This window comes from Chionomys nivalis, chromosome 26 (assembly GCF_950005125.1).
Source record: "Chionomys nivalis chromosome 26, mChiNiv1.1, whole genome shotgun sequence".
NCBI lineage: Eukaryota > Metazoa > Chordata > Mammalia > Rodentia > Cricetidae > Chionomys > Chionomys nivalis.
The window spans coordinates 15,099,205-15,117,674 of NC_080111.1; the positions used below are offsets into that span (position 1 = coordinate 15,099,205).

The following is an 18,470-nucleotide window of genomic DNA, read 5'->3' on the forward strand; positions in this document are numbered from 1 at the left end:
TTATCCTAGATCTCACTCTGTAGACCAGGCTGTCCTTGAACTCACAGAGACTTACCTGCCTCTGCCTCCCAAGTACTGGGATTAAAGGCATGCACCACCACACCAAACTACTCTATTTCTTTTCTTAAAGGACTTCATCTTTTTTCTTTTCCAAGTCTACATATATTTTTTAACACATTGTAAACCGTTTAGAGTTTTTTTTCTGTCTGAATCTGTCTTTACTGTATATCTCTATCTTCTTTGACCACATGCGTCTTTAGTCTGCTTAGCAATCTGGCTAGGAGTAAAGCTGCAGCTTTTGTGGCTGGCTCTGCCTCATTTCTTACTTTTGTGAGAGTCTAGCTTTATGGCAGAGGTATTGGCAGGAGCCAGATTTGTTGCCACAACTCTGGAGTTTCTAGGTCCATGCCACCACCAAGAGCCTGATGCCAGCTGCCCATAAACACCATTTAAGTGTTTGGTGACAGGACCTCTTAAAAGAGCTGCGAGGTTTTTACCACTAATGCTGTCAGGAAGCCTCTCTTAAAGGAGCCATGACTCTGCTTGCCTCTAGCAAACAGAGCCTACCGGAGACAATGCTGCTACCAAGAAGCCATGCTTAACTCTGTTCTTTTTTGTCTAGAATCCCCCCCCCCCTTTTAAAGCTTTCTCAGGCTTTATGTGGAACATTTGGACACCATTTGTATACAAAGACTGCACTTTCATTTCCCAGTCCCCCAGACCTGAATAATCACAAAGAACTGTATTAATTACAACACTGTTTGGCCAATGGTTCAGGCTTATTTCTAGCTAGCTCTTACATCCTAAGTTTACCAATTTCTATTAGTCTATGTACTGCCACGTGGCCTTGGCATTGCCCCATTTTCTACATGTCTTGTTTCCTTGGCAGCTGACTGGTGTCTGCTTGACTTAGCCTACTCTCTCTATATATCTATCTCTACTCGGATTTCCTGCTTGGCTTTCCTATGCCAAGCCATTGGCTGAAACAGCTTTATTCATCAACCAGTAAAAGCAACACATATACAGGACATCCCACATCACAGTTGGATGGAAGAGAAGATAATATTTAAGAGTATGGCATTTTATGGAGAAGCTGCACAGAGTGTTTTCTACTCTTACAGCATCCAGGATGCTGGAGAAATAAGGATGCAGGCCATGTTAAGAGGCCTAGGATGCATTTACAGAATTCTCTAAATATCCAGCAATTCTACTATGAGTCTAATTATTTCTAATGAACCATTTATGAGGTGTTAGTCTTTGCAGAGGTTCACCTACTGGCATGTTTTTCACCCACCTAGAATGTTTATACAGCACAGTACTATCTCCTAGGCTGTCCTGTGTTTGCATTTGCTGGAACTTTCACCTGGGATTTGTGCATAAACTGTGAACTGGTCTGTCATGTTACAGGCTTATAGTCAAATATTGAAGTCATGCCTGTGATTCCTAAGATGGTTGAAACTGAGGGTCTCAATAGTGAAAGAACTAGGTGAATCAGGGTCTTCCTTTTAAACTCCCCTGTCCTAATGTGTTCTTTTCAGCCTCAGATATTTCACGTCTTGGGTACTTTCTCTCATTTCCCTTTCAAAAATCTGGTTATGTCAGGCACAAAGCGGTGTTACTTGCTAGTGCGGCTTCTGTCTATAGAAGTGAAAATAAGTGGTGTTTGCCAGAGGCCATCACTGGACTGCACCTATCTAATTCTTAAAAGAAACCCTGTTAGGGCCATACTTTTGTTTTCATTATACCTATTTTATACATAAGGACACTGAATAATTGATGTGATTTATACTTCTCTCCAGATTGCACAGTAGGTACAAGGCAGAAGTAAGATTTGAACATGGATAATCTTGGCATAGGGCCATAAATCCAGCTATTATAGGGTGAACATTTGTAATTTAAAAATCCAAATTCAATGTCCAACAAGACACTCAAAATGTTTTGGATTTTGGATTGGGGATACTTAAATAGTAAAGTATATGTAGATTTTTTCACACACGCTCGTACGTGCACACGCGCACACACACACACTTGTTCCACGCACTTGAAATAAGAGGCACTCTACCTGCATTATTTGGACTGCTTCCAAAGCTGAAATCTGTTCATCTCAAGAACGGTGGGAGTGCCGCTGAGGGGGTTAAAGTTATGATGGCTTATAACATCCATAGCACAGAGAAGTAGCTACTGTTTTTATTATGAAAGTAAAAATGATGATTACTTATGTATTCCCCTGAGGAGGTATGTCAAGAATATAAAGATGTGGGACAATTTCATCACTCCTAGGGGCAGATCACACGTACAAATGACACATTATCATCAAATATATCGCAGGAATACTAGAGCTTCACCTTGATAAATTTGCCTTATAAAGATGATAACAATGTGGTCAAGAGCATCCATTTCACATTCCAAGGCCACCCAGCTCATTACTAACTGGGATCAGACCTTTGGGTCCCTTCTGCCGTGCTACTGAATACATCCCATGTCAAGTCAGCAGTGGTCACATTGAATAGTGTAGTACAGACTTCTGTGTCATCTTTGACAGCCTGTGTGCCTGTCATAAAATGTAGATTTCTGAAGATTATTTTGAAAATGATTTTTTAATCTATAGCACACTCAGGCAAGAGAAACAAAATTTGTGCTTTTGCTGATATCGATCAGAGCTGAATGGTAGGGTTAGAGAAAGCCTTTGACTTGTCTTATGACTGTGCTGACTAACTCCCGCCAAATCATGATTCACCTCTTCCTCCAAGTCCCTGGGGGTCATTTTAAGGATAAGATTTATTTATTTGCTTTTTTTTTTGAGACAGATTCTAACTCTGCATCCCAGCAGAAGTCCCTGTGCCGCTCAGAGTGGCTTTACAGTCACGACTTTTCTCCTGCTTCAGCCTTCTGAGGGCTGAGATGACATACATGTAGCCCCATATCTTCCAATATATTTAATTTTGTTTTTAAAATGTATTTTATGGTTTATTCTAAAATTTGGACACAATTTCACGAAGGAGCATCTTTTTATCTCCATAATCAGAGAAGAAACTTTGAGTGTCCTTCTGGGCTGAGGCAGGACAGTGAGCAAGGAGGTCCCTTGAGTTCATGGAATGGACTTTCCGGTAGAAGAGAGACCAAATGAACAAGTTTCAAATAGTGACACACGGCAGGGCAAGAGGTAGAAGGTGATGAGAGAAGGCCCAGACTCTTCTGAACTGGGGAAGGGAGGGATGTATCCAGGCCTTTCTGAGGAGGCGGCAGCCAGATGTGCGCTGGAAGGATGCCCTGAGTCATAACACCCAACTAAAATAACATTCATAGCAAAATTGCACAGATTTAGGTACTGAAAACAGTTCATTGAAATGATGACCTGCCCTAAGACCTAGAAAAATAGATAACCTTGAAATAAAGACTTCTTTAAGTAGACTGACAAATATGTTTATGTACAAGTGAAGTAAAATGTTATAACAGTTTATCAAAGGGCTCAAAGCCACAGCTGATATAGAAGCCTGTGGCATTCAGCTGTCCTTTTCCATACCTCTTCTCTAGCCCAGCTCTAGAAACAGGGGTGGTTGTTGGCAGGTAAGTAAGTGTGAGTCCCTCTGTGCTCCGGGGGCTTCCAGTGATGTCACTGTTCCTGCTGCAGTGTGACGTGGGGACAGAAAACTGGCAGCGTGTCAACACAGAACTCCCAGTAAAGTCGCCTCGCTTCGCTCTGTTTGACTTGGTGGAGGGGAAATCTTACCGCTTCCGTGTCCGCTGTTCAAATTCAGCAGGAGTCGGTGAACCCTCAGAAGCAACAGAAGTAACTATCGTAGGGGACAAACTTGGTAAGTGTGGGATCAGACTGAGCAACTGTGACTTTACATTGTGTCGAGAGAAAATTCCAAACCAAGAATAAAATAGTGTTGTTTTGCTTATGCAAAGTAAACTTCATGAATTTTGACAGCTAATAAAGCCTTCAGTGTATTTAATTTACTGTTATACTTCCTAAATAGCATTTTGAGCAGAATGCATTATAAAGCAGAGCAAATGTATGTTTAACATGATGTGTAAACATTTGTGCGTGTGTGCTTGCATATATGCAATGGGAAAGGAGTATGCTAGACTACCTTGAGTCTGATCACCACTTTCTCTTTTACATAGATATCCCCAAGCCCCCTGGAAAAATCATCCCAAGTAGAAATACAGATACCTCAGTGGTGGTCTCTTGGGAAGAGTCCAAGGATGCCAAAGAACTAGTCGGTTACTACATCGAGTCTAGTGTGGTTGGCTCTGGCAAATGGGAGCCCTGCAACAACAACCCCGTGAAGGGCTCACGGTAATGTGTGTGTGTGTGTGTGTGTGTGCGCGCGCGCGTGCGTGCATGTGTGTGTATGTGCTCCAGAATTACTATAAGCTACACACAGTACACACAGCCAGTGGAGGAGTAGCGCACATGGGCTTAGAGAGATGACCAAGCAGTCAAAAGTGTATATTGCTCTTTCAGAGGACCCAAGTTCAGTTCCTAGCACCCACGTTGGATGGCTCACAATCACTGATAACTCCAATTCCAGGGGTCTGATAGTTTCTCCTAGCCTCACCTCCGTACACAGGCATATTCTCTCCCACCAGCCACATGTATAGATATAGTTTAAAAAATCTTTTCAAGAACACATATACACATTTACTTTAAATAGCCAAATGAATTTAAAGCTGAGCATGTCTAATGTAATACATTTGGAAACAAAGACTTGTAATGTTAAATACTTAAAAGAAACACAGAATATCATTCAGAAGTTCATTTTATGTTCTTTTCTGATTCTTTCTGTTTGGATTATCTTTTCCCATTGTTCCTCTCTGAACTTTCACATGCGAGACCTAACAGGCTCTACCAAACACGGTATTTTTAAAAGAACAGAAAATGGAATACTAGCAATTCCTAAGTTCTGCACATCACCGTAATCAAGCCCAGGACCAGGCAGAGGGAAAGCGCCATGAAAACAAGGGCATCCTGATAGTTTTTCTTTTCTCTCTGTCTGTCTTCAGTGTGGGGAGAGTAGTTTGTCTTGCTTTTAATTATTTTCTCAGCCAGCTGAGCCTGCTTTATTTAGGACCAACTTGAGAAATGGTCCCTAGGAAGAGTCTGATGGGCTTGTTGGCAGCTTCTGTCTTAGCCCTTTCCAAAGGCTGCACACTCCCAGAGGATCTGGTTCCCAGTGGAACTAAACCCCAAGAGGCTGGAGACCAGCAGATAAAGGAAGACAGCAGTGTGCTCCACACGACATTCATTTCTTTCACTGAAATAGCCGTGTATTCCATCTTTATCTCGGGGCAGTCGGGAGCCAGTGAAGGGCAGACACTGTTGTTAGTCATCTTCATACCTGTGGTAACTATTTTGATGTCTTCACCCCTAAGGTGTTCAATAAATATTCACTCAACCAAGTAGATGCTAGATTGAAAAGTACGGCTCCCTTTGTCAACTGCTCAACAAGTGAGTGTCTAGAGTCTTAGCAGACCTGATATTCCCTGGGTTACAGTCTTCAAGGCCATTAAGGAGTATGGTGGTTTTAAATGGGAGACGCCATGGATTCATATTGTATTGTTGGATCTTGATATCTAAGAGGTAATTCTGGGAACTATTTTTCACTTTATTTCAGGTTCCAGTGTAATTTCTCATGCGACGAATGCCTTCCCTGGCGTAAAGAAGGTGGTGGTTAGGTGTCTGTGACAGGATTTATCAGCACCTTACATTTTAAGTATATACCTGAAATAGCTACTCGTGATATTGTCAACACACCTATTATTTACTATGTGCTTCCTTTGTTCAGACCTACTACTGCATTTTAAAGACTAGATAGCTCACTGTATGCAGAATCAGTATGTGGTAGGTAGTATTATTGTTCCCTGTTGAGCATTTTCTGATGAACATTCAAGGTAAGTCAGGACTCCTAATTTTTTTTTGACAGAGTGAATTTTAAAAATTGCCCAAATTGCCTTCTTATCTAAGGTGCATATGTTACCTGAAGGTCTCATTTTTGAAAATGAATCTTTAACAAAGCCGGGCCATTCAGTTAAGCTGCTGGTCATTTCGTTTCACCCTCCTCAGAAAGGCTCTGAAAGCTCTCTCCTCTTTAGATTTACTTGCCATGGATTGACCACTGGCCAGAGCTACATCTTCCGGGTCAGAGCAGTGAACGCAGCTGGACTTAGTGACTATTCCCAGGATTCGGAAGCTATCGAAGTCAAAGCTGCTATCGGTAAGCTCCTTCTTTGTAATTTGGCTGAAGGGAAGAATGAGTTTTCCAATTTTCCATCATGTCCATAAATGGTTTGAAGTTCCTAATTCCACTCCATGATCCCACAGTTAAACAGTCACTTTCTCTTGGCTCCAGTTGACAGCTACCCTTCCACAGCTGGTGCGTTACAGATTTCATCACTTACCAGTGTCTGTGCGTCCTCAGATATTCCCCACTGTAGGAAACTTCATTCGAACTTCATTCCATCCCGGGACCTGGCAGGCCATCCCGCTTCCATGAAGGGGTACATCATCATAATTCTACCATCTTGTACTTAAAAGCCATTTCATCCGCAGCAGAGCTCGGCTTCTTTTTCCTAACAGGACATTTCCATGCTTCTTATAAAGCCTCTAAAACTCATGCAAGACACATGTCTAAATCATGTCTCATCTGTTTGCAAAATAACAGAGTAACATAATTAATAAGGCAACTATATGTATGTATGTGTTATACCTCCCAATCTTGGACAGAATGGGGAAGAGACCCAGCTAATTCAGAAAAAAAAAAACAAAAATAAAATCTGTAATACGCTAACATATTAATAGGAATATTTGACTGAGTGTGTATCTCAGTACTAGAGCGCACGGTTATGGTGTGTAAAGCCCTAGTACCACTGTGAAAAGATCAGGCAGGTGCAATGATGCATGCCTATAACCATAGCAACTGGGGAAGCCGAAGCAGGAAGACTAAGAATTCAAGTCATCCTGGGTTACATGCCAAGACCCTGTCTCAAAATTCAAAGCAATAGGCCAACAACCACAACAACTCTATTTAACGTTAGTTTTCCTCTTTGACATTATTTTAAGTAGACAGTAGCAGACATGTTCTTTTGGGAGTTGGGAGGTACAGTTCGTTACTGTTGCATTAACAGTCATGATTCTGCTATACAGCTAGGATCTTTAATATTGTGTCTTGTGAACTTTGTGGTCCTTTCTCGATTATGTTAACTATTAGAGCATACATTTCTCAAGAATTGCTTTTCCCTGTATAAACTAAACCCTTTGGGTTGGTTCCGCAAGAAGAAATGGTTCCTGTTTTGTCTGTGGTTTGGTTTTGCTCTTGTTTCTTCTTTTTCCAAAATATGGAGACGTTGAAATGTTCCCTGGTGTAAATTCTGCTAAACCAAGGTTGTTTTCCGCTCTGCTTATAGTCCTAATGCTTCTGTTTGTTCTGTGATCCAAGAGTAACACGTACGGGGTCTGGCTCACGTCGTTTCTGTTGTTGTCTGGTGACTGTAGCGGGAGGAGTGTCTCCAGATGTGTGGCTTCACCTGAGGGATGCGCCTGCTGGACTAACAGACTTCAGGGGGGGCGTGAATGGAGCCTCCCCAGCAACCTCTCAAAAAGATGCTTTGCTCAGTAGCAAACCTAACAAACCTTCAGCACCCAGTAGCCCTTCCCGCCGGGGCCAGGTGGAAGTGAGTACAGTAAGTGAATCAGTTCAGGAGGAGCTCAGCCCGCCATCACAGAAGGCAGCTCCCAAGGAGCAAAGTAGACCTGAGCCCCCGAGAAAGAAGAAGGAGCCAGTAGGTGAGAACTGCCAAGTCCAGCTCTTCATCTGTCTCCATCAGTATCCTCACCTCTCATTGTCCAGATCACATGCTTCATCCGTGTTCGGTCCTCATTTGTTGGTTCTGAATTTATGTTTCTATTGGCCATTCAGCATGCTTTCATCTAATACACTGTCAAAGTCACTATCAAATGTGGGGTTGGCTTTTATGCACTATCTCTTCATCTTAGCCATGACAAAATGTTTACAGGACTTTTTGAATGAGGGGGCATTAGTCGGGGAGATACCCTAGGTCCTAGACATGAGTGTAGGAAGGACTTGATGATTACTCCGCTGTATGAAGCTGATTGGTCTTGACATGAGCTCTGACATGCTCATGCTCAGAACATGTAGAGAGAAACATTTCATAATGGAATGGCAGTGTACCGAGGTCAGAGTTATTAACTTCCATTGTTCAACTCAGGTTTTTACGTGATCATTTGTACTTCATTCAGATCACTAGTTCTTAGCAGCTCCAAAACGTTCGGAATGGTATTATAGCCATAGAGAACTTCTTCCCAGAAGGGGCTCCTGGAAGATGGCTTAGTAGGAAGCTAAATGTGAGTGGCTGGTGCTGTGGGCTACGTGTGTGTTCTAGGAGACAATGTGTTGCATAAAGTGCGGACATATTTTAGGTGCCTCTTTTCTATTCCCCATCTCTAACCCACCCCAGCTTTCATAACTCCTCTACTTTTTTGCTTTGAACCCTTATTTATCCAATTAACTAAGAAAAAATGTAATAGTCACTTTAGGGTCCATCCTTATAAGTGATCTGAGAGAGAAAAGGAATAGATAGATAGATAGATAGATAGATAGATAGATAGATAGATAGATAAGCAACTTTTTTTCTGAAAATTTCAGAGTAAAGGTTTTCTTTATTCTGAAAGTTATTTTGAATAGGAATGTAATAATTTATGTAGCTCTTATAATCCAAACAAATCAAATCTTTGGAAATTTCCTTGATGTATTGCATATCTAGATAGGTTTCTTTCTGTTACTGTATCTTTCTTTCTTCATTGAAAAGTATCATTTCAGTGGTCAAATGTAAAGGGAACCAGCAAAGCCATGTAAATGGACAAGGAGTTGTGAAATATCCTTCAGATATTTTTCTAGCTAGGCACTAACAATGCAATGATAGCTATATAGTTTCTTGTGCTATGTGAAACATTTTAGCACCAGAATCTAAAATCACAGGAGTTTAAAACATTGTCATAAACATGTATCTACCAAGAAGAAGCCACACGGCAGATTGTGCCTTGTGCTGGAGAATGTCTTTTAAAGGTGCGTTTAACTGAGATGTAGGATATTTTCCTGACTGGAGTGTACGCAAAGCCTCGGGGTAAGTGCACATGAATATGAAACCATCGGAACTGTATGGAGATGCCAAATAAGCAAACTGAGACAGAAACCAAGATACGTCCACATTCTGTTGTCATCAGAGATCAAATAAAAACAAAACCATATTGAGGAAAATATTTCTTCCTGTGGGAAAAAGACCATTTTTTGATGACATAGCATTTTGCCAGACATGTTTTTTAAAACTCAGTTCAGTGATTTCAGTACACTTTCTCAATGTCTATGTTTTTTCTCATACACCAAGTCAGGTGCCACGTTTCAGCTCAATCTCACATTTTCATTGTATACTACAACCAGTGCCCTCATGCATGGCACACCAGGTAAGCATGGTGAATGTATACAGAATCGTAAGTGCATTTCCTCTTACGAGCTGTTTATATCGCAACAGCGGCACCATCTCCACCCTATGACATCACTTGTCTTGAAAGTTTCCGGGACTCAATGGTTCTTGGATGGAAGCAACCAGATACAACTGGAGGGGCAGAGATTACGGGCTACTATGTAAACTACCGTGAGGTAATCGGTGGGGTGCCAGGAAAGTGGAGAGAAGCCAACATCAAGGCCGTCAGTGATGCAGCATACAAGGTAGGCAAGCCTGTGTCTCTGTGGTGGGCTGCATCCTGCGAATGAGACGGTGTTTGCGTGTACACACCCAGGACCTGTTAAAGGGTCTGTGCCATTTTGTTCATTGTCAACACTGGCATGACTTTGTGAAAAATATCTCTTGGTAGATAAGATTAGTATGGCTAGCTAAGCAGGGTAAGCATAATTTTTTTTAGAATATTTACTACAAAATGTGTATTTATTATGAAAACTGGTATTTAATTTCAAAACTTATAAATCATCAGTGATCATTTTACTAGCTTCAGACATTGCTAGATCCTATAACTCTGGATTTTTTTTTCCAATTTTCACAGTTAAACTCATGATGACATGGCCAGCTTACTTGACCCTCCTCCTATAATGTGGCTCTGATGGCCAGAAAGGGGAACAGATATTCTCCTCTTGGGGAGCCCTCTACTACACTACCTGCCACAGATCCCAGTGGCTCTCTCTGTCGGCACAGCTTTGGTAGAGCATCACCTGCTGGGCCCAGTTACCAGCTCCCCAGCACTCACAGACACCCACACAGTCAAAGTCCAGAACAAGGCCAGAGCACGCCAGGAAATAGTCCACCTGGAAGTCAATGCCACACTCTAGCTAATATTTGAAAGTTATGAAATGTCACACACAGACCAGGATGTTTTCTGTCACAATTTTTTTTATGTGGCCCAGGCTAACCTCAGACTTGTAATCCTACTCCTCACCCTCCAAAGTACTAGTGCTATAGGCATGTATCACCCCGCCCAGCTGCAGAGTTGTATCCTTGAATTCTCCCATGTTGCTATGTACAGCTATTTTAAAATTACATATGGTATTCCACCATGTGACTATACCATAATATGCCTTCCATTCCTTATTGATTGCCGTGTAGGTCATTTATTTAGTTTTTTACTACATCACACAATATAGCAGTGGACATACCTGATAGTACCTATATGCAATGGTTTCTCTAAGCCATTACCAAAGTAGAGTTGTTGAGTCCATGGCTCTGTTTTCTTCCACTTTTTCTCTATACTGCTTCCTAAAGTGTGTAGTTTCTGCTCTGCATCCTTGCCCACATTTTGCTATTCAGACATCCTCAGTTTTGATCATCAGAGTGTCAAATGTGTTTGAATGTCTTTTCCTGTATATAGGCTTCATTTTTATATCCTCTTCCATAGCTTGCCTGCTCATAGTTTTGCCCATTTTTCTCATGGTTTTCTTACTGAACTGCAGCAACCTTTTGTGCTGTGAACATGGTCAGTGATCTTGTGCCCTTTCGAAGAAGGGCCTCCTTTATGCCAGGATCACAGAGTTTCTGCACTTGAAGATGTTCTGGACCAGTTGTTCTCAACCTGTGGGTTGCAGCCCCTTTGGGGTCAAACTCACGTTTTACAGGGGTTCTAAGACCATCTGAAAATGCAGATACTTAGATGATTCACAACAATAGCTGATGTTTACACGGCATGTAACTTTTCGGCGTTTAATTTTCAATCTTTCTGTAACACTTCTTATGCATCTCTTAGAAATAGCCCAACATTAAGTCACATGGCATAGGCTTACGATCCTAGCACTCTGCAAGTAAGGTAAGAATTTAAGACCAGCCTGGGCTATAATAAGACTCTGTCTTAAAAAAAAAACAAACAAAATAAGCATAGTTCAAGCCGGGCGGTGGTGGCGCATGCCTTAAATCCCAACACTTGGGAGGTAGAGGCAGGCAGATCTCTGTGAGTTTGAGGCCAGCCTGGTCTATAAGAACTAGTTCCAGGACAGGCTCCAAAGCTACGGAGAAACCCTGTCTCAAAAAAAAAAAAAAAAAAAAAAGCCAGGCGGTGGTGGCGCACGCCTTTAATCCCAGCACTCGGGAGGCAGAGGCAGACGGATCTCTGTGAGTTCGAGACCAGCCTGGTCTACAAGAGCTAGTTCCAGGACAGGCTCCAAAACCACAGAGAAACCCTGTCTCGAAAACAAACAAACAAACAAACAAACAAAAAAAAACCAAAAAACAAAACCAAACAAAAAAAACCCAAAAAAACAAAACCAAAGTATAGTTCCCTTTGCCTGACAGTTTGTATTTTATATTGTATAGGAATATTAACCTTATTTTAACCTAATCACCTTATTTTGTACTTTCTACTGGATCTTTCTGTCAGGTACATTTTTCTGTTCTTTTTTGAATATTTAAAACGTTTGTATAGATTTGTTAGTTTTGTGTGTGCCCACCTACCTGGAGGTCAGAGAACACTTGCAGGAGTTAGTTCTCTTTCTATTCTGGTGCTGGGATTGAACTCATGGTGTCAGGTCTCTATGCACTGAGGTCTTGGACTGGCTCTGGGCATAGTTTAAACATTGTTGCATCTCCTCCTACTCTGCCTTGAAAGATAGATCCTGGGATTTCAGATCTATCTTTGCAAATATATCATAGATCCTGTTGATTTCTTATGGGTAGCTGAACAAGTTTAGAATTCATTGTTATTCTGTTTGTTTTACCTCAGAAACATAAAACCTCAAAGTATGCCATTTACCCTCTTCCTGGTTTGTATGCTACTATATTTTATTGGCTTGTGATCTTTAATATTATTAATTGCCTGGGCCTTTGGTGTTTCTGCTTTGTCTTGTTGCTTGGTTGTTGTTGTCTTTTGAGACAGGGCCCTGGCAGTCCTGGAACGAGCTGTCTTGTCCAGGAAGGCCTCAAACTCATAGAGATCCACCTATGTCTGCCTCTCAAGTGCTGAGAGATTAAAGTTGTCCAACACCACTCCTGGTTCAATTACTGATTTTTAAATTTTATTTTTATTTGTGTGTTTGTGTGTATATCTGCTTGTCTGAATAGGCACTGTGTGCATGCCGGTACCCTTAGAGGCCAAGAGAGGGCATCAGATTCCCTGGAACAGGATACAGGAGAATGTTCTTTAGGCTACAGGCAGAAATGTGATTATAAAAGGGTGTGACTTACTGGGGTCACCTAAGGATATATCCAACATGTAGAGTAAATAAGTTAAATGTTAAGCACATGGAATAAAACTAGATCACCGTAGGGTATGTTTGTGACACAGAGTTAAATAAATAAAATGCTGAACAACTGCTTATGATGTTATCAATGTTATAGATTGACAACTTGAAGGAAAACACAGTGTACCAGTTCCAAGTGTCAGCCATGAACATCGCAGGGCTGGGGGCCCCCTCTGCAGTGAGTGAGTGCTTCAAGTGTGAAGAATGGACCATCGCTGTCCCAGGTAAAGTGCAAACTGTGTCTTTCCTCCAGCAAAATCTACAAGCGGGAGTTAACTAAAGTAATACCTAGATGACACTTAAGAGACGAGAATATGCTTGCTATACTTACCTAAAATATTTAGATTAAAATTTAAAATGATCGGATTAAATAATAGGTAAATGATAGCAATGTAAACTTGAAAATCATTTCCTCCTGTTACTCTTTCAACTAAAACCCATAGCTGCCATTGCTCAGCCTCTGTTTGGAGGACTGGCAGAAGCACAGTTTGAGTGCCAAGTGAACATTTGGAAGGACTTCCAAACTTTCCCTTTGTCTCTTAAAGGCCTCTTGAGAGAATCAGTTCATATCCCACAGCAGATTTATTATTAGAACCACTTCCTGTGTCCTTCACAGCTGTGTTGCTTTGAAGCGCTCATCTATCAACACCCAGCTCTCCTTCTGGAGACCCAACCAAGATGGTGGCTTCTCCCTGTTGTCTGTCCTCCTCCCTTGTTGTAGCTCTTCATTAAGTTCTACATCGGCTAATCATGCCTACCTAGGATGTGTGCCTGCCTTCTCTCTGCTTGCCTCTCTCTACTAAGCTCTGGTATCTCTTTATGTTCACACACCATCCTCTTCCCTCAGCAGTCTGGGAATCTGGTTTGCAGATAGTCTACTGTGGAGGTTGTCTTGAAGGTGTTTGTGTACATGAGGAAGAAAAAAATAAGCAGAAAAACTTACTCATGTTTAGATCTCATATAGTGCCATAAAACCAAACACATACAAATACCAACTACAAACAGACTTCCTAAGTATTAAGGTCCCAACTAGTAATATGCACATTGTAAGGGACCTAATTTTGCTTCTGATTTTGGCATTGACTCCCCAAACCTAAATATTCTGAATGACACAGGACTCCTGGCTTTAATCATCAACATATCTAATCATTGGCATGATATAATCATAGATTTTATAAACACTCCAGACCACGTGAAGACACCCTGTGTGGACAGCCACCTTGCCTTCTCCACCCACTGTGCCACTCTTTCCTCTGTCTGAACCCTGTCCACAGAAGAACCCAGCTCCCAAATAACTGAGATGTTACTAATTATAAACACTTGGTCAATAGCTTAGGCTTGTTACTCGCTAGTCCTTACAACTTAACCCATCTCTATTGATTTATGTTCTGCTGTGTGGCTCATGGCTTGTTACTTCATTGTCTGCATGTCCTGCTCCCTCAGAGTCTGGCTAGTGACTCTGCCTCCTTCCCACAGTGTACAAAAAGCTTATTCTACATCATCTCTCCCTTTTGTATAATTAAAAAGGAATGTTTTAACTTTAACATAGTAAAATTATATACAACAAAACAGTTGTGAGATAAGAATTACAGTTATAATATCTCACAGTCATGAAAAGTCTCGGGGTTTTCTCTATGTCTTTGAAGTGTTTGAAGACTATTTATCTAAATATATGTTTAACCTTGAAAGCATACCTAATATGACTACAAATTTGATTATTTTTATAATCAAAGACCCATATTTTTATCTATATTCTGCCACATGGTTTGATACCTTATCACAGTTGACGTCAGGTCACTGTGAGTCACTTCAGGTGGTTTTGACTGGCTGTCTAGACAGTTGTTATTTGAAAAAAATATGTAAATCACTTGAATAGCAGACACAAAGATACAGGTGGTGACATCATAGTTCAGACTCTTTAGAAATGCAGCCATGTACACACAGCATACATCATAGTGTCTTTTCTTCAGAGTGCTATCAATTCCCTTGCCTTCTGCGGACTGTCTGCTAACTGCCCTAAGAGTGATTGAAATCAGCGATGACTTGTCCACCCAAGAACAGCCCGAGGGATGCTCGATCCAGCTCCAAAGGGCATCTGAGCATGCCCTTGACCACCTGTGCCATAAGTAGTTGCAGAGCAGCTGTGGAAACTTGCAGTGGTCCCAACATGCCTCTTTCAGGAGACGGAGAGATTGCTGTAGAGAACACCAGCAGGAGAGTCAGCTGATAGACCCTGGATGTGGGTGTGAATGTATGCATAGTGAGTCTCCTCATGCACACTGACTTCTGCTGCTCTCTCTCCCTACCTCAGGACCACCACACAGCCTGAAGCTCAGCGAAGTCAGGAAGAGCTCCCTGGTTCTCCAGTGGGAGCCTCCAGTGTACTCAGGGCGGACTCCAGTCACTGGTTACTTTGTGGACCTGAAGGAAGCCAGTGCCAAAGATGACCAGTGGCGAGGTCTCAATGAGGCAGCCATTGGGAACAAGTATCTGAGGGTGAGACAATACCCTGTGATCTGCAGCATGCCTTTTCTCTCTAAAGAGGAAAGCTACTAACACTAAGCTAACACAGTCAGAGTCAAGTTCATATATCGGGCCCCTGGTAAGATTCCATCCACTTGGCAGCAATTAAGGCCGGGGAATTTTTTGATGCTTGAAATTGTTTGGTGACATTTCACCTGAATTCCTTAATCTGGCTTTGGAAGGCAGCCACCAGCTCCCGCCTTCCTCTTCTTTCCCTCTTTGCTCCGACATACCCCTCTCACAGTTTTTGTTCTGCCCAATCTTAAAACGTTACTGCTCATTGCTGTCACCCAAAGGTGACCCTCATTCCTCCTCTAATTGTTTCTGACAGTGCCCTTTCCCTGGAGGGTGCCCTTTTTCAGAGTTCACACTGGTACTGCTGTAACCGCAGGTTGGCTGGAGTCATGCCCTGTCTCACCCTGCTTACCCGGGCGTGCCTGTGCTCGCAGGAGCACTCGGAGCTCCCTGGAATGGGTTCACTCAACTCTTGACCTTCGTCTCAGCCTTACCATGTCGCTGCCTCCAGTTTCCCTGAGTGTGCTCACTGAACCTGTGCCTGCTAACACAGAGGCTGCTCGGAAGCAACAGGTTCTCGCACGTGTGCGGGCTGGGAGCTGCAAAGGAGTGTTTTCCCCTGGGCTAGGCACAGATGAGTGCCCAAAGACTTAAGTCCATAGTGGGCAACGATTATGATTCCATAGTTTATAGCTTAAGTAGTGGGACTTTACCACAACCACTCAGAATTTCCATACGGCATTCCTACCAAGCAGTTCATAACTGTATTGATAATTAGAGGGTGTGAGACAGGAGTGGGCGGAAGGAGACAATATAATTCCTGGTAAGATAATAGGAAAGAAAAGAAATCTAAGAGTATGTGTGTGTAGATTATGAGTTAGTCATGGTGTTGTCCTTGTGCCAGAGTGACAGAAGAGTACAGGTGTACTGTCTCATCGCTGATTGACTCTGGAATGTCAGTCTCTTCCTTGTGTTACAGAAGCCCAGCTCACAGCCACTCACCACCCATGCAGCAGGTGTACTCTGGACAGGCACCTGGTGACTGCTCTGTTCCTGTTCTGTTCTCAGTGTAGAATTTGAAATACATTGCATTCTATGCACTCTGCCAGTGCCCTAGTTTAAGTTCATTTACAGACTGAACTTATTTCAATTTTGAAGTTATTTTTGAAAATTCATTATCTCCACTAGGTATTGTGGCAAAGCTGTAATCCTAGCAAGAAAACCAGTAGTTCAAGGTCAGTCTCTAATAAGTTCCAGGCCAGCCTGGTCTACACGAGACCTTGTTTCATAAACAAAACAAAAAAAGCAAAATTCATTAGTTCCAGTGAGAGCTATCATTGTATAATAAGATTCTGCTGCCACCAGAACCCAATCCAGCAGTTAGATTTAAAATCTAACAGTCAGAGCATAGCACATTCAAAGTCAAAAAGCTTTGTTTGACTACATGTTCCCCAGCACTGTTTGCTTTAAATCAAATTTTGAATGTTGGCTTTACCACAGCATTATGGGAGAAATTACACCTAAGTTCCTTCTTAAAACAACTCTTTTTTTAAAAAAATTTCATTGATTTTTTTTTACTGAAATCTACATTTTTCTCTACTCTCCTTCCTATCTCTTCCCTTCCCTTCCACCCTCTCCCAAGGTCCCCATGCTCCCAATTTACTCAGGAGATCTTGTCTTTTTCTACTTCCCATGTAGATTAGATTTATGAAAGTCTCTCTTAGAGTCCTCATTGTTGTCTAGGTTCTCTGGGATTGTGGTTTGTAGGCTAGTTTTCTTTGCTTTATGTTTAAAAACCACTTATGGGTGAGTACATGTGATAATTGTCTTTCTGGGTCTGGGTTACCTCATTCAAAATGATGTAAAACAACTCTTTTAAATTATATGTTTTAAAAATAAAAAAGAATTCTGACAACATTAACAGCATTGTTAATAGTAGGAACAGTAACAACACAGAGCGCAAACAATTCACAAATTTATGAAACATGTTCTCAGCAACCATCCTGAGCATTTAAACCTGAGGGCTGGAGGACCTCTCTGCCATGCGGAGCACCCAGGTTCAGCTCCGGGCATTCACATGGCCACTCATAACCATTTGTAACTTCAGATTCCGGGGCCCTGATGCCCTCATCTTCTGGCCTTCACAGGCAAGCATGTAGTGAAGAAACATACCTGCAGGCAGAATACTCACACACATAAAAACTTAGGAACTAAGAAATAAAAAACCCCTGGGCGTAAGGCTGATACTTGCTGAACCCAGCAAGAAGAGGCACTTGCTGCTAAGCCTGGCAAGCCAAGTTCAGTCCTCAGACCCCACGTGTGGAAGGAGAGAGCTGACTCTCACAGGCTGTCCTCTGACGTCGACATGTGTGCTGTGGCATGGCCGGTATCCCTGTCCACTGCTTATAGACAACAATAATAAATCATTTTAAAAATCAAGGATGTAGAATATTTTTATTTTATTTTATTTATTTATTTATTAAAGATTTCTGCCTCTTCCCCGCCACCGCCTCCCATTTCCCTCCCCCTCCCCCGATCAAGTCCTCCTCCCTCCTCAGCCCAAAGAGCAATCAGGGTTCCCTGCCCTGTGGGAAGTCCAAGGACCACCCACCTCCATCCAGGTCTAGTAAGGTGAGCATCCAAACTGCCTAGGCTCCCACAAAGCCAGTACGTGCAGTAGGATCAAAAACTCATTGCCATTGTTCTTGAGTTCTCAGTAGTCCTCATTGTCCACTATGTTCAGCGAGTCCGGTTTTATCCCATGCTTTTTCAGACCCGGGCCAGCTGGCCTTGGTGAGTTCCCGATAGAACATCCCCATTGTCTCAGTGTGTGGGTGCACCCCTCGCGGTCCTGAGTTCCTTGCTCGTACTCTCTCTCCTTCTGCTCCTCATTTGGACCTTGAGATTTCAGTCTGGTGCTCCAATGTGGGTCTCTGTCTCTGTCTCCTTTCATCGTCTGATGAAGGTTAATATTCAGGAGGATGCTTATATGTTTTTCTTTGGGTTCACCTTCTTATTTAGCTTCTCTAGGATCACGAATTATAGGCTCAATGTCCTTTATTTATGGCTAGAAACCAAATATGAGTGAGTACATCCCATGTTCCTCTTTTGGGGTCTGGCTTACCTCACTCAGGATAGTGTTTTCTATTTCCGTCCATTTGCATGCAAAAT

The 18,470-nt window shown here is 42.2% G+C and overlaps 1 protein-coding gene across 3 annotated transcripts in view; it reads left to right on the top strand.

Moving 5' to 3' along the window:
* Myom1 (myomesin 1) overlaps positions 1-18,470 on the top strand; it is a 123,999-nt gene that overhangs the window by 60,810 nt on the left and 44,719 nt on the right. For 2 of the 3 annotated variants that reach the window (XM_057758394.1, XM_057758395.1), the window contains exons 15-20: positions 3,632-3,815; positions 4,132-4,306; positions 6,103-6,224; positions 9,556-9,752; positions 12,859-12,985; positions 15,073-15,257. In XM_057758394.1, coding sequence (XP_057614377.1) covers positions 3,632-3,815; positions 4,132-4,306; positions 6,103-6,224; positions 9,556-9,752; positions 12,859-12,985; positions 15,073-15,257 — 990 coding nt within the window. Of the gene's footprint in view, positions 1-3,631; positions 3,816-4,131; positions 4,307-6,102; positions 6,225-7,501; positions 7,793-9,555; positions 9,753-12,858; positions 12,986-15,072; positions 15,258-18,470 lie in introns of all 3 variants that reach the window. The other variant, XM_057758397.1, reaches the window with a different exon arrangement.